The following is a 15,284-nucleotide window of genomic DNA, read 5'->3' as shown; positions in this document are numbered from 1 at the left end:
TTGATTGGTGCGCGACGAATGATGATGAAAGATGAAATGGAATTTCATTTCTCCACGAGCACCTCACTTCGGAGGTCTATGGGAAGCAGCGGTGAAGGCAGCTAAAAACCACATAATTAGAACCATCGGAACAACGAGCATCACACAGGAGAATATGCTTACCTTGCTTGCACAAGTAGAACTAAGTTTAAATTCCCGACCGATCACTCATCTGTCTGACGAGCCGTCGGATTTGGAACCCTTAACACCGGGACACTTTCTAATCGGTAGCAACATGCAAGCGGTGGTACCAGACGTCAGCTACACCGGTATACCCGACAACCGCTTGAAGGAATATCAGCCAGTGCAGAAGCACATGAGAACCATATGGGCTAGATGGTATCCGAAATACCTTCAGCAATTGCAAGCGCGAGTCAAGTATTGCAATGGTCGATCAGTATCCCTGAAAGAAAATCAACTGGTGATCGTCAAAGAAGACAACATGCATCCTACCTTGTGGGCAATGGGGCGTATTATTTCGGTTCATCCTGGCAAGGACGGAACAGTTCGCGTAGTGACACTGCGCACAGCATCCGGTAAACACGTCGTACGCGCAGCAAACCGGTTGGTAATGTTACCCAATCCAAGTGTGCTCAGCTATAGCATGCAGCAATAAACCATGTTTACCTTTAATTACTTTCATAGTTAGTTGTCAGTGATAACAAGGCAAGGCACATACCCATATATACCCATAAATTCAATTTCTTTGGTGGCCGGAATGTGAGAATTAAGGTTTATAAAAGAACATTCCTCTCACATTCCTATCAAACGCATAAGAGTGAAGGGGGAAACGGCAAAACGGATCCTGCATCTCTTTCGTATTTTGCGCCGATCCGTCCGTCGAGAATGCTTCAGAAACGATGGAATTTTTGGTTTCTGACACCAAGAGAGCATGATCAACGAAGCGGTAGCACAAATTTCCGTACCATGTGGTATCATTTCATATAGCTGAACCATTCCCTCTAGTGATCATAGCGCTTGATCCGTCGACTGATCTTTCCTCTCTTTCCGTTCCTCCAAATGTGCTAGCACCTTAATATGACTCCATCCAAGTTTATTTTTATGGAAATAACAATAAGGAGTATTGAAATGATATATTTATATATGGAATCCTTTCAAACTCCCGGAAACTCCATGACGACAAGAGATATAATTATTGCGAAATAACCGAACAATAAACAATACATAATGTCTTCGGAAATAGTGGGACTGCACATTTCCTACTGCTAATAATTAAAAAACTGAACTGCTGTTCAGTTTTGAGACGCACTGTAGGAACTGGATGGATGAAACGAGACGGAGGATTCTCCCCACAGTACCTGAGCTATTTACTCTATCGATGGCTCTCCCTTGTTCGATAGTATGTGTAATTAATAGCCAATCGTAGAAGATCTCTCATTCTGATGAGATTCAATACCATCAAAGCGAATGATAACGTGAGTATGCGATATCAATATGTTATGTACAAACATGGCGGATCCTTGTGCGGATCAGATTGATGTTATCTCCTTTCGTGGATGCTCTCTTGGTGTCAGAAATCACAAAACCGGTCGCTTTTTGGTGGCTCCGATCGCATGCGCAGAGAGACTTCGACGAAAGGAAAAGCGCTTCAAAATAATATGCAATGGCTACTGAGATGACCGTGTGCTCCTCTAGCTTGTGTGAGCAGGACATTAAATACTTACGATATTAAATACATTACAATAGGTATTTTATTAAATACTTAAATACACTTAATTCTTTCCATTTTGCTCTCGGTTGTCCCCCAACAAATATTGTCATCAAGAAGAAGAATAACCATGTGGGAATGTGGGAGGCAAACAGTACCGCGAGTTAATCTCCTGATATATGTGATATGTGATATTAACATCATTACTGCTTTTTATCCGTATCATCGTATGCTGAGCGGTGTCCACGTCCTTCTTCGGGCACCGGCACAGCTCAGCTCGTCGGTATATTCCTGCAAACTATATACTCAGTACAAAACCGCATGCAATTATGAGGCGCGATCGACATCTGCTGGTGGCGACGCTTTTCTTCTAAACGCTTTTACGTACATACGTGTTTATATGAAGTATTTTGTGGACAGGGTTTTTGTGTGTTTATTAAAAGTTTATTAAATAGATTGATCTTCGGATTCGTGGTTGAGTTGAGAAAAGGATGACATGGGCACACCTAAAAGCGTGTATTGTCGAGCATCTTAATGAAATAGGCCACCTTATTCTGCGGCACATGGTAGTCGTGGATCCAGCCACTGCCCTTTCGCAACGACTCGACGATACCGTTCTTCCTTTGGTGGTAGATAAACTGCAAGCGACACAGAAGACCATGCATTAGTACAAGCTTACTTCCCTATGTTACTTTCACTTTCAACACAACTTCACGAACAGTCTCACCACGTTCCAGCACAGGAGCCACTATCATCTGATCGCCGATTGAGAACTCATTGTGGATGAGAGGGAAAACTGTCAAGAATGCTTCGATTTCGTAAACATCCAGTCATACTCGCATCAAAGCATCCATTGACAGCACTATTGGCAGTTACACATCACCTGAGCAAACTACATGCTGGTCCTTAAATGCTGCTTACATCGTTGCGACAACGATTCTGGATCATTGGAGGTTGCAATTTATGCAAGTCTGTCTACCACCAACCAACACTCATAAAACAAAGGATCGCTGACCTGCCGACGTCGAGAGTTTCACCGACAAGACCGTTTTCAGTGTGCGGTGTTGATTACTGTGGGCCAATTTTTCTAAAATCACCTATTCGCACCAGAAGTCCCACTAAAGCATATATCGCGATATTCGTATGCTTTTCAACGCGATCGGTTCATATAGAATTGGAAAGCGATTTAACCACAACAGCATTTTTGGGAGTACTACGTCGATTAGTTTCACGCCGTGGAAGGATAAGGGAACTACACTCAGATAATGCAACTACGTTCAAAGGAGCGTCACACAAGCATTTATAAGATGCTTAAATGCAATGAAGATGATCGAAATGCATTATTTGATTGGTGCGCGACGAATGATGATGAAAGATGAAATGGAATTTCATTTCTCCACGAGCACCTCACTTCGGAGGTCTATGGGAAGCAGCGGTGAAGGCAGCTAAAAAACACATAATTAGAACCATCGGAACAACGAGCATCACACAGGAAAATATGCTTACCTTGCTTGCACAAGTAGAACTAAGTTTAAATTCCCGACCGATCACTCATCTGTCTGACGAGCCGTCGGATTTGGAATCCTTAACACCGGGACACTTTCTAATCGGTAGCAACATGCAAGCGGTGGTACCAGACGTCAGCTACACCGGTATACCCGACAACCGCTTGAAGGAATATCAGCCAGTGCAGAAGCACATGAGAACCATATGGGCTAGATGGTATCCGAAATACCTTCAGCAATTGCAAGCGCGAGTCAAGTATTGCAATGGTCGACCAGTATCCCTGAAAGAAAATCAACTGGTGGTCGTCAAACAAGGCAACATGCATCCTACCTTGTGGGCAATGGGGCGTATTATTTCGGTTCATCCTGGCAAGGACGGAACAGTTCGCGTAGTGACACTGCGCACAGCATCCGGTAAACACGTCGTACGCGCAGCAAACCGGTTGGTAATGTTACCCAATCCAAGTGTGCTCAGCTATAGCATGCAGCAATAAACCATGTTTACATTTATTTACTTTAATAGTTAGTTGTCAGTGATAACAAGGCAAGGCACATACCCATATACACCCATAAATTCAATTTCTTTGATGACCGGAATGTGAGAATTAAGGTTTGTTTATAAAAGAACATTCCTCTCACATTCCTATCAAACGCATTAGAGTGAAGGGGGAAAAGGCAAAACGGATCCTGCATCTCTTTCGTATTTTGCGCCGATCCGTCCGTCGAGAATGCTTCAGAAACGATGGAATTTTTGGTTTCTGACACCAAGAGAGCATGATCAACGAAGCGGTAGCACAAATTTCCGTACCAGACGGTATCATTTCATATAGCTGAACCATTCCCTCTAGTGATCATAGCGCTTGATCCGTCGACTGATCTTTCCTCTCTTTCCGTTCCTCCAAATGTGCTAGCACCTTAATATGACTCCATCCAAGTTTATTTTTATGGAAATAACAATAAGGAGTATTGAAATGATATATTTATATATGGAATCCTTTCAAACTCCCGGAAACTCCATGACGACAAGAGATATAATTATTGCGAAATAACCGAACAATAAACAATACATAATGTCTTCGGAAATAGTGGGACTGCACATTTCCTACTGCTAATAATTAAAAAACTGAACTGCTGTTCAGTTTTGAGACGCACTGTAGGAACTGGATGGATGAAACGAGACGGAGGATTCTCCCCACAGTACCTGAGCTATTTACTCTATCGATGGCTCTCCCTTGTTCGATAGTATGTGTAATTAATAGCCAATCGTAGAAGATCTCTCATTCTGATGAGATTCAATACCATCAAAGCGAATGATAACGTGAGTATGCGATATCAATATGTTATGTACAAACATGGCGGATCCTTGTGCGGATCAGATTGATGTTATCTCCTTTCGTGGATGCTCTCTTGGTGTCAGAAATCACAAAACCGGTCGCTTTTTGGTGGCTCCGATCGCATGCGCAGAGAGACTTCGACGAAAGGAAAAGCGCTTCAAAATAATATGCAATGGCTACTGAGATGACCGTGTGCTCCTCTAGCTTGTGTGAGCAGGACATTAAATACTTACGATATTAAATACATTACAATAGGTATTTTATTAAATACTTAAATACACTTAATTCTTTCCATTTTGCTCTCGGTTGTCCCCCAACAAATATTGTCATCAAGAAGAAGAATAACCATGTGGGAATGTGGGAGGCAAACAGTACCGCGAGTTAATCTCCTGATATATGTGATATGTGATATTAACATCATTACTGCTTTTTATCCGTATCATCGTATGCTGAGCGGTGTCCACGTCCTTCTTCGGGCACCGGCACAGCTCAGCTCGTCGGTATATTCCTGCAAACTATATACTCAGTACAAAACCGCATGCAATTATGAGGCGCGATCGACATCTGCTGGTGGCGACGCTTTTCTTCTAAACGCTTTTACGTACATACGTGTTTATATGAAGTATTTTGTGGACAGGGTTTTTGTGTGTTTATTAAAAGTTTATTAAATAGATTGATCTTCGGATTCGTGGTTGAGTTGAGAAAAGGATGACATGGGCACACCTAAAAGCGTGTATTGTCGAGCATCTTAATGAAATAGGCCACCTTATTCTGCGGCACATGGTAGTCGTGGATCCAGCCACTGCCCTTTCGCAACGACTCGACGATACCGTTCTTCCTTTGGTGGTAGATAAACTGCAAGCGACACAGAAGACCATGCATTAGTACAAGCTTACTTCCCTATGTTACTTTCACTTTCAACACAACTTCACGAACAGTCTCACCACGTTCCAGCACAGGAGCCACTATCATCTGATCGCCGATTGAGAACTCATTGTGGATGAGAGGGAAAACTGTCAAGAATGCTTCGATTTCGTAAACATCCAGTCATACTCGCATCAAAGCATCCATTGACAGCACTATTGGCAGTTACACATCACCTGAGCAAACTACATGCTGGTCCTTAAATGCTGCTTACATCGTTGCGACAACGATTCTGGATCATTGGAGGTTGCAATTTATGCAAGTCTGTCTACCACCAACCAACACTCATAAAACAAAGGATCGCTGACCTGCCGACGTCGAGAGTTTCACCGACAAGACCGTTTTCAGTGTGCGGTGTTGATTACTGTGGGCCAATTTTTCTAAAATCACCTATTCGCACCAGAAGTCCCACTAAAGCATATATCGCGATATTCGTATGCTTTTCAACGCGATCGGTTCATATAGAATTGGAAAGCGATTTAACCACAACAGCATTTTTGGGAGTACTACGTCGATTAGTTTCACGCCGTGGAAGGATAAGGGAACTACACTCAGATAATGCAACTACGTTCAAAGGAGCGTCACACAAGCATTTATAAGATGCTTAAATGCAATGAAGATGATCGAAATGCATTATTTGATTGGTGCGCGACGAATGATGATGAAAGATGAAATGGAATTTCATTTCTCCACGAGCACCTCACTTCGGAGGTCTATGGGAAGCAGCGGTGAAGGCAGCTAAAAAACACATAATTAGAACCATCGGAACAACGAGCATCACACAGGAAAATATGCTTACCTTGCTTGCACAAGTAGAACTAAGTTTAAATTCCCGACCGATCACTCATCTGTCTGACGAGCCGTCGGATTTGGAATCCTTAACACCGGGACACTTTCTAATCGGTAGCAACATGCAAGCGGTGGTACCAGACGTCAGCTACACCGGTATACCCGACAACCGCTTGAAGGAATATCAGCCAGTGCAGAAGCACATGAGAACCATATGGGCTAGATGGTATCCGAAATACCTTCAGCAATTGCAAGCGCGAGTCAAGTATTGCAATGGTCGACCAGTATCTCTGAAAGAAAATCAACTGGTGGTCGTCAAACAAGGCAACATGCATCGTACCTTGTGAGCAATGGGGCGTATTATTTCGGTTCATCCCGGCAAGGACGGAACAGTTCGCGTAGTGACACTGCGCACAGCATCCGGTAAACGCGTCGTACGCGCAGCAAACCGGTTGGTAATGTTACCCAATCCAAATGTGCTCAGCAATAGCATGCAGCAACAAAGCATGTTTACATTTATTTACTTTAATAGTTAGTTGTCAGTGATAACAAGGCAAGGCACATACCCATATACACCCATAAATTCAATTTCTTTGATGACCGGAATGTGAGAATTAAGGTTTGTTTATAAAAGAACATTCCTCTCACATTCCTATCAAACGCATTAGAGTGAAGGGGGAAAAGGCAAAACGGATCCTGCATCTCTTTCGTATTTTGCGCCGTTCCGTCCGTCGAAAATGCTTCAGAAACGATGGAATTTTTGGTTTTTGACACCAAGAGAGCATGATCAACGAAGAGATAGCACAAATTTCCGTACCAGACGGTATCATTTCATATAGCTGTACCCTTCCCTCTAGTGATCATAGCGCTTGATCCGTCGACTGATCTTTCCTCTCTTTCCGTTCCTCCAAATGTGCTAGCACCTTAATATGACTCCATCCAAGTTTGTTTTTATGGAAATAACAATAAGGAGTATTGAAATGATATATTTATATATGGAATCCTTTCAAACTCCCGGAAACTCCATGACGACAAGAGATATAATTATTGCGAAATAATTGAACAATAAACAATACATAATGTCTTGGGAAATAGTGGCACTGCACATTTCCTACTGCTAATAATTAAAAAACTGAACTGCTGTACAGTTGTGAGACGCACTGTAGGAACTGGATGGATGAAACGAGACGGAGGATTCTCCCCACAGTATCTGAGCTATTTACTCTATCGATGGCTCTCCCTGGTTCGATAGTATGTGTAACTAATAGCCAATCGTAGAAGATCTCTCATTCTGATGAGATTCAATACCATCAAAGCGAATGATAACGTGAGTATGCGATATCAATATGTTATGTACAAACATGGCGGATCCTTGTGCGGATCAGATTGATGTTATCTCCTTTCGTGGATGCTCTCTTGGTGTCAGAAATCACAAAACCGGTCGCTTTTTGGTCGCTCCCATCGCATGCGCGGAGAGACTTCGACGAAAGGAAAAGCGCTTCAAAATAATATGCAATGGCTACTGAGATGACCGTGTGCTCCTCTAGCTTGTGTGAGCAGGACATTAAATACTTACGATATTAAATACATTACAATAGGTATTTTATTAAATACTTAAATACACTTAATTCTTTCCATTTTGCTCTCGGTTGTCCCCCAACAAATATTGTCATCAAGAAGAAGAATAACCATGTGGGAATGTGGGAGGCAAACAGTACCGCGAGTTAATCTGCTGATATATGTGATATGTGATATTAACATCTATTGTACTGCTCTTTATCCGTATCGTCGTATGGTATCCACGTCCTTCGGGCACCGGCCGGAATATTCATGCAAACTATATACTCAGTACATAACCGCATGCAATTATGAGGCGCAATCGGCATCTGCTGGTGGCGACGCTTTCTTCTACAACGCTTTTACGTACGTACGTGTTTATATGAAGTATTTTGTGGACAGTGTTTTTGTGAGTTTATTAAAAGTTTATTAAAAAGTTCGATCGTCGGATTCGTGGTTGAGTTGAGAAAAGGAATCAACGGCGGATCAAACGGTAGACGGAGTAGGTGGTCGCCTAGGGCCTCGCCGTGTTGGAGGCCCCAAAAAATGTGAGTAGTAGTTAAAGGTGTATACATAGGCCCCCTCTCCTTATGCTAGAGCAAGCCCCTGGCGAAATTTGACCGCGAACTACCCTTGGGATGATTCAAAGTGAGTTCAGGAGCCCCTTCTTACTGCGCCTTTAGCTTTGCCTCATTTCAAGGGCCTCAATGCCCCCCAATTCATCGTTTTTAAAATTAGAGGCCCCATTTATAATTCCGCCCTGGGCCTCCAAGGGGATTGATCCTCCACTGGGGTGGTGACCCGTGCGAGGTGGATGGTGACCCTTGGGAGATGGGTGGTGACCCGTGGGAGGTGGGTGGTGACCCGTGGGAGGTGGGTAGTGACCCGTGGGACTAACAGCCTACTAACAACTCGGTCAGCTCCAGGCAAACGAACTGACGAAGCGCATGTTGGAGGTGCTATGGTATCGTGATTGCCGCAATGATCCGAAATATTCGCAGGCCATCTGTACTGCCAGTGGTGTGCAGCTGGATGCCGATTGTTTCGTCGCACAGCACTGGGATTTGGCCCACATAATCAGGGAGTACTGAGCTGGATGTTTTTGTACGGTTCGAAGTAATTTACAAGCAAATCTTCTAATAAATACTATCGTTGAAGCTCTGGTATATTATAACAAAAAGTGTAATGTTAATTATTATAAATATGCCAGACCAGCACGCTGGAGTGCTTTTATGTTGTCTTACTCTCGCAACCTCACGATCGCATATTAGAAACAAAGTACTGTGTGACTGTTCGCTATTTTCTTTCTGGTTTTCTTCAAAATTTTCAAATTTTCTTCTTAAGGAACAAAATAATTCACATGCCTCCTACTCATGTTTGCTGGTCCTGATTTTGTTTGATCTGTGATCTGTGTTTGACATGTGTTGCTTGTTTTTGTTTGTTGTGTGAAAGTGCGAGAGCGGCTACATGCACGCTGGAAGGGAATTATCTCTCGTTTTGAAAGATCTGGTATCATAAATCGAAAACTGGCTCTAATTTCGTATCAATAACGCTGTGTTTGTTACTAGTGTTTTTTTTATTATTTTACGCAATAAACAACACAGAATATTAGAACAAAAATGCTACCCAGCGCAAGCACGCTGTAGTGGGTTCGCGTTAATCCCCACCAGCTCACCAGCGTGAACTGATGCGCTCGCCTGACGCACGCCACCGATATGTTTGACAAACAAAACATTAGGTTAATTATTTTAAAAATAATTAAGATCGATAAAATACTACAAACAATGACTATTGTTAATGTGCTAGATTGTACGTGTGCTATTGTGTATGGGTCATTCAAACACCGTCACATTTGTAACAAATACATGTTACAGAAGAATTAAGGTTTACACTGTTACAAACTGACTAAAACTCATTAAAATATGGCCTTGTTAATGTTTACATAGAGAACTGTATCAATGATCCATAATTTGTTATATAAATTATATCAAGAGAGATAATTGTTAAGTAGAAAACAACTTCCTTGGCTGTTCTGTTACATAATGAAAAGGCACTGTTCATTAGTTTTACCAGTTAGTACTGATTAACCTGTGGAGTGTGTAGAACACTTCAGAGGTTTCCTGCTCTTGACAAACAAAAGATTATTGTTATCAAAACCGGTCTCATTTTTTTCGAACTTTCCCCTTTTCTCAGTTGGCACACAAGTGTAATTTTCCAGTTCGACTTTTCAGGTCTACGGGACGGGCTTTTTGATCGTATTTTCATGCGAAATACGCAAACGACGGCGCAGCTCGTTAGGGAACCGTTCGTAACACTTTTTGCACACCGGCTTCTCGTCGTACTCGAAGAATTTGGACTTTTGATCCAGCTTCTGGTCGCAGATCGAACAGGAGAAGTGATGGACGCACCAGGCCTTGTTCAGGGCGGTAAAAACTGTGAGAGAAATGTACGGTTAGAATCTGAAGGGAGCAGCCATGGATACGTCGACACGGTCACACCGGTCTTAATGACTCACCATCGCCAGCAATGACTTGATTGCAGACGAAGCACAAATTTCCAAACAGCTGATGGTAGTGCGTTTCACAGTAGGCCATGCCACGTTTTTCGTAGTGCCGATGACCAAGGAACGGTTTTTCACATTTGGCACACACAAAGTGCTGTAATAGTAATGATAGATTGCAAATGATTGTGAAATGGTTATTGGTTATGGTTAAATATTCAATTTTCGGGCGGTACATCATGTTGTTACGGTGGCTATCGTAACCATGAATATTATCATTGACTTCGGACGTGTAGTTCGAAACGTACCTCCACATGCCAGTGTTTACCCAGCGCGGTCACAACACGCTCCTCGATCGGCCGTCGACAGGCACCACAAATCGGTATGCCCATACGATCATGGCACCGCAAGCAATACAATTCGTTCATGTCATTGGCCGCATAACCGCTGCGATTCTTCACCTCCCGAGCAGACGAATCCAGCTCGGCACCGCAAGCAGTACAGTTGAAATGATATCCATGGTACACTTCACCCCGGAAGCGCAATGGTGCATCATCAATAATTCCACTAAGTAATATAACAACATATCAGTAAAACACTTTAACGGCGCAAGAATAAACAGACCACCTCGGGATGACTTACTGGCACTTGTTGCAAACGAGCTTACCGAGCCCCACCTCCTTCTCCTTGCGGTTGCAATCGTGGCAGAGGGCTCGATTCTGGTTGCGTATAAAGCCGGAATCAGCCAACGGTATGCTACACCGTTCGCAGGTAAAACACTGCGGATGCCAGTTTGCGGCCATCGCCTTGATGACGCGCCCAATCACAAAGTTGTTGCACTTATTGCAGCACGGCGCAAACAGGATGTGGAAGTCTTTCTCGCAGTATTTGCGACCCTCGAACTCGTAGAATATACCGTCCTGGAACTGGCGGAAGCATTGGGCGCACCTGAAAACCGAACAGAACCGAGGTGAGCGATATGTTTGCTAGCGCTTTCGAAGGTGGTTGAGGTATACTTACACAAAGCATTGCGTATGCCACAGCTGACCGTTCGAGTTGACGATACGCTCGTGTGGCTCGAAGCCTTCATCGCACCGCGTACAGTGCATGGTACCGAGCGACATATTGTTAGAGGTAACGCTATAAATAATTATACGTAAATATATGATACGAGAGGGAATATAAGTAAAAAACAAGCTAAAGTAAATGGGAAAATGAATCTGAATGATAACTTTGGTAGAAGCCGAACGTAAATTTAGCATATGAGTTTATGGGATGAGTAAGGTGAAACAAATTAATAAGCAACTGTAAGCAGTTGACCGAAAAATAAGCATAAAGCGACACTGTTGTTTAAAGGCGTTACAAGGCAAAGGCGGAACGTACAAACACCCCGTGATAAAGCGCATTGTTTTGTCATAGTATACTGCCCATATATACACGAGCCACGATCATCTCACTTCACGGTATTTAATCTTCAAGTGTGCTTAGCGAATCTATTGAGAACGGTCATTCGAATGAATCTTCAGTGAAGAGTCATCTGAATTATAAGCCAGCTCTCAACGGATTCATCTCTTCAAAGATTGACGGATTCTCACATATTTCAATTATATCATGATAAAATATTCTTAACTCTTCAAAGATTGACTAATCCTCAAAGCTTCTTGGGTTCACAGATTAAATTATTCCACATTTATCATCAACTCGTCGCAATCGAATGCTAGCTGTAGTTCGGTTATTTCCTCTATATGAAAGTTCTTATTTCAGCAGCTTGAATATAAAAATAAGTGTAAAATCATAATTATTTGATATTTGAAGATTCGTCAATCTTTAAGGATTCAACAATCTTCAGAATAAAGATTCAAACCCATTCGTTGAGAAAGAATTCGCCCGATACACTGTCAAAAGCATTTCCCGTAACCATCCAATTCTATGCCGAATCAACCAACCATTTAAGAAAGAGAGTCAAACTTTCTGATCACGTCACCACTGATTCTTACAAGAAACAAACCACATCACCTACGTATACACCCCACCATGTATTATCGATTGCGAACAAGCAGAGAAACACAAAACCAACTAACCCGCCGGCCGCGACCGTTTGCAGGTTAGACCTGCCAAATTGTTCCCAAGATTCCATCTTTCGGCCCGGTGTTGTCGGTGTTACCGGTACGGTGGTCGGCAGATTCTGATACGTTCCGGGCGAATGTTGTTGTCCAACGTTGCTGATGTTCTCTTGACGTGCCGTCCCGGCCTGGGGACTGGGTGGATGTTCAAACGGTACTGCAGGCCGGCGCTGCTGTGTAGCAGAACTGCCATCGTACACGGTTCTGCTGTTTGCCATCGAAGGTGCTGATGAGGCAGACATTAGGAATTGTACATTTTTTTGCACACCCAACGTTGAAGCGTTCGGTACATTAGGGGTGGTAAAGGGCCCACCGCTTCCGCCGCCGCTACTCGCCATTCTTATCGGTGACTTCGGTTGCTGATAATAATTCTCCACCTGGGGGTATTGTGGATACGAGACGAAATTGTGCATCGGAGAGCGTGCAGGCAGTGGTTGTTGTTCGTTCGACAAACACGCTGACATAAGCCGTGGCGATTGCGACTGATTGTCCGCGATCGTCCCGTTCATTTCTGGTCTGGGACGATGCATCATATCGCTTACGGCACCGATTCCGCCCACAGTTTGGAGAAGATTTTCCTTCGACGTAGTACGGCGTTTGTAAAGGTTCGAATCTTCCAGTGGTTTTAATTTCAATGCACTCATAGCGCTTTTGCTGCTACACTTATCACGCTTTTGCCACTTTACGCAACTCTACGCTTCCAGAGGCGAAATATGAAGCTAGCTGACCGTCACAAATGGAAACACCACTTCAAAGCGGGTTCTGGCGAATACTGTACAGGTAATGGAAGACAAATGCTGACAGAGCCCGAATCTTTCCTTTTCCTCCTTGTTCTTCTAGCAAGGATTAACGATATCGCGATAAACGAATGGTCGCAGCACCTTAGTAGCTCAACACCGTCCGAAGACTGTGGTTGTGTCGGGGATGTATTAATCTCTTTTTTTATCTCAAGGTGATATTTTTATCAGTTTGACACAAAATCAACCCGGCACTCGCTGTTATTCTGGATGCAAAGCCAACTACGACTGATGTTCGAGACATACGAGCAGCAGCACGCACTCATTGCCGTGCTCTGTGTGCACACACACCACCCAGGTGGACTACTTTTCCAATAAGGATTTAATGCTCGATAGCCAGTTTTCCTGTTTCCGTGTTTGTTCGTAAAACTTCCACATGAAACGGGTGTGCGCCAGTACAGTGAGAAAAGAAAGTACGACTGCGATAGCGTTTTACACCTTTTAAGGAGAAACCAAGCCTCGTATTGCCATATTCGATGGGACGTGTTGTGGGAATGGTTTGTTGCTGCGCTAAGTGATCTTCGTACGGATGTAACGAGCAGGAACAGTTTCTTCGCTTCTCATCCCTTTTAAACCTTTAGCATGGAATGGTACGTAGTTCCAAGGACTGTATCGTGACATTTCTTTAGCCGTGTGAACAATAATCGCGTGAAAATGAAGGAAAAAGGAACGTAAATGGCGAACTGATACGCCTGGGTAATCGATCGAACTGTGTCGTAGGAATCAGTGTTTGGTAAGCAACAATTCAGCACAGTAACAGCATCCATCATTGCTTCAAATGATCAATGTTGAAGCTTTCATCATCCATTCAACTTTGTGTAGCGTGGAAAAGACAAAGTAAAACCAGCCAAATGTGTCGTGAAACTGATTACTTCAAGTCGAATTCCATTCAATGCTAAAAGTGAAATGAAATATTCCTTAACTTTTTTTGTTACAAAACCATACCAATTCTTTTATGCAGGCATGAGCTTTGTGAGCATAGCTTTGTGTGCTGCTGTGCAGTGTAGTGTAGTGAGTGTAATACAAATCGGTTAGCTTGCGCAACTCATTTGCTACTCCATTGCTCATCACTTGAGCGCGATAAGCAAAACGTCTTCCATCTTTGGTCATAATGCGTTTGTTAGAAATGAAAAAACACACACCTGCGGTACGGTAAATACTCTAGGATTTTTGTTAGTTATTGCCGTTGTTTGCCACCACACCCAGCATGATCTTGTGAATGATCTTACAACGGAAGACCTTACCCTGCTACTGGAGCCATGTTCTATAATTGGGATCAATGAGTTTTCCCTAGCGATCCCTGGCGATTTCCGTATAAGGAAGGACTGTTTTGTGATTGGCTGTGATCCAACGGGTACAGGCGTGAGAAAAACTACAACAAAAAGGGGTGCAGATCTAATTCACAATCACTAGTGGAATGGTTTTCCACACGAATTCCTACTCAAAACCAAAAGACCTTGAGAGCGGAAGGATTGTAGGTAGGTAGGTGGGCGCAGCACACGCACATATTTTTGGCCCACATCTTGCGAACGATCGCAATCGAACCGGACCGTACGATGAGCTCATAATCCTCCGTCGTATACGTACCTCTTTCGGCAGCTGGATGGGTTTGCTGGTGATTCAACGATAAGGCTACCTTTTACTCGGCCAATGCAGCACCAGTTCGGATAAGGCACTCGAAAGGTGTTTGTTGTTCGAGAAATAGTACACTTTTTACAGTAAAACTTAAATAAACAAAAGTAAAGCCTGTTCCCTTCGTGTTGATTTGTCCAAACACGCGTTTTGACACGAGTTGTCAAGTTGGCTAAAAAAAAAATGAACTCGCTATAATTTTGCCATAAAACATTACGAACATGAAAATTTGTTTCCGACATCCGAAACGATTTTTTCGATTTTAATTTGTCACAGAAAATCCAATTTTGCTCGGACGTGCGATACTTAAGCAAATCATCGTTTGCCTGTAGTATATGTAGATTTAAGCAACTATTCAAATATCTACGACAAGTTTTGGCACCAATTGTTTGATCGTATATTTCCGACAAAAAAT

At 43.1% G+C, this 15,284-nt stretch overlaps 1 protein-coding gene across 3 annotated transcripts; it reads right to left on the bottom strand.

The window, feature by feature from the left end:
* Nucleotides 1–8,251: 8,251 nt before the first annotated feature.
* LOC128308795 (LIM and senescent cell antigen-like-containing domain protein 1) lies at nt 8,252–15,002 on the bottom strand. Of its 3 annotated transcripts, none has more exons than XM_053045523.1 (6): nt 12,399–14,166; nt 11,338–11,457; nt 10,960–11,265; nt 10,626–10,884; nt 10,333–10,474; nt 8,252–10,250 (listed from the first exon to the last, which is right to left on the bottom strand). In XM_053045523.1, the coding sequence occupies exons 1-6, from the start codon at nt 13,082–13,084 to the stop codon at nt 10,051–10,053; spliced, it is 1,713 nt and encodes a 570-aa protein (XP_052901483.1). In that variant the 5' UTR covers nt 13,085–14,166; the 3' UTR covers nt 8,252–10,050. The 3 variants fall into 3 exon arrangements, with proteins under 3 accessions (XP_052901483.1, XP_052901484.1, XP_052901485.1); XM_053045524.1 differs by lacking the exon at nt 12,399–14,166 and adding an exon at nt 14,482–15,002 and having other exon boundaries at nt 8,254–10,250; XM_053045525.1 differs by lacking the exon at nt 12,399–14,166 and adding an exon at nt 14,825–15,002 and having other exon boundaries at nt 8,254–10,250.
* Between the last annotated feature and the right edge of the window lie 282 nt (nt 15,003–15,284).

The sequence above is a fragment of the Anopheles moucheti genome, chromosome 2 (assembly GCF_943734755.1).
Source record: "Anopheles moucheti chromosome 2, idAnoMoucSN_F20_07, whole genome shotgun sequence".
Classification (NCBI taxonomy): domain Eukaryota; kingdom Metazoa; phylum Arthropoda; class Insecta; order Diptera; family Culicidae; genus Anopheles; species Anopheles moucheti.
Note: the sequence above shows the minus strand (reverse complement) of the source record. Positions and strands in the feature narration are given on the sequence as shown.

What these genes read in the sequence shown, in the direction of transcription:
- LOC128308795 (XM_053045523.1), bottom strand. Translation starts at nt 13,084, where the DNA reads ATGAGTGCATTGAAATTAAAACCACTGGAAGATTCGAACCTTTACAAA. An exon ending in TGGCATACGCAATGCTTTGT is followed by an intron (nt 11,266 to 11,337) that starts GTAAGTATACCT and finishes TTCGGTTTTCAG; the next exon opens with GTGCGCCCAATGCTTCCGCC. An exon ending in CTCGTTTGCAACAAGTGCCA is followed by an intron (nt 10,885 to 10,959) that starts GTAAGTCATCCC and finishes TATATTACTTAG; the next exon opens with TGGAATTATTGATGATGCAC.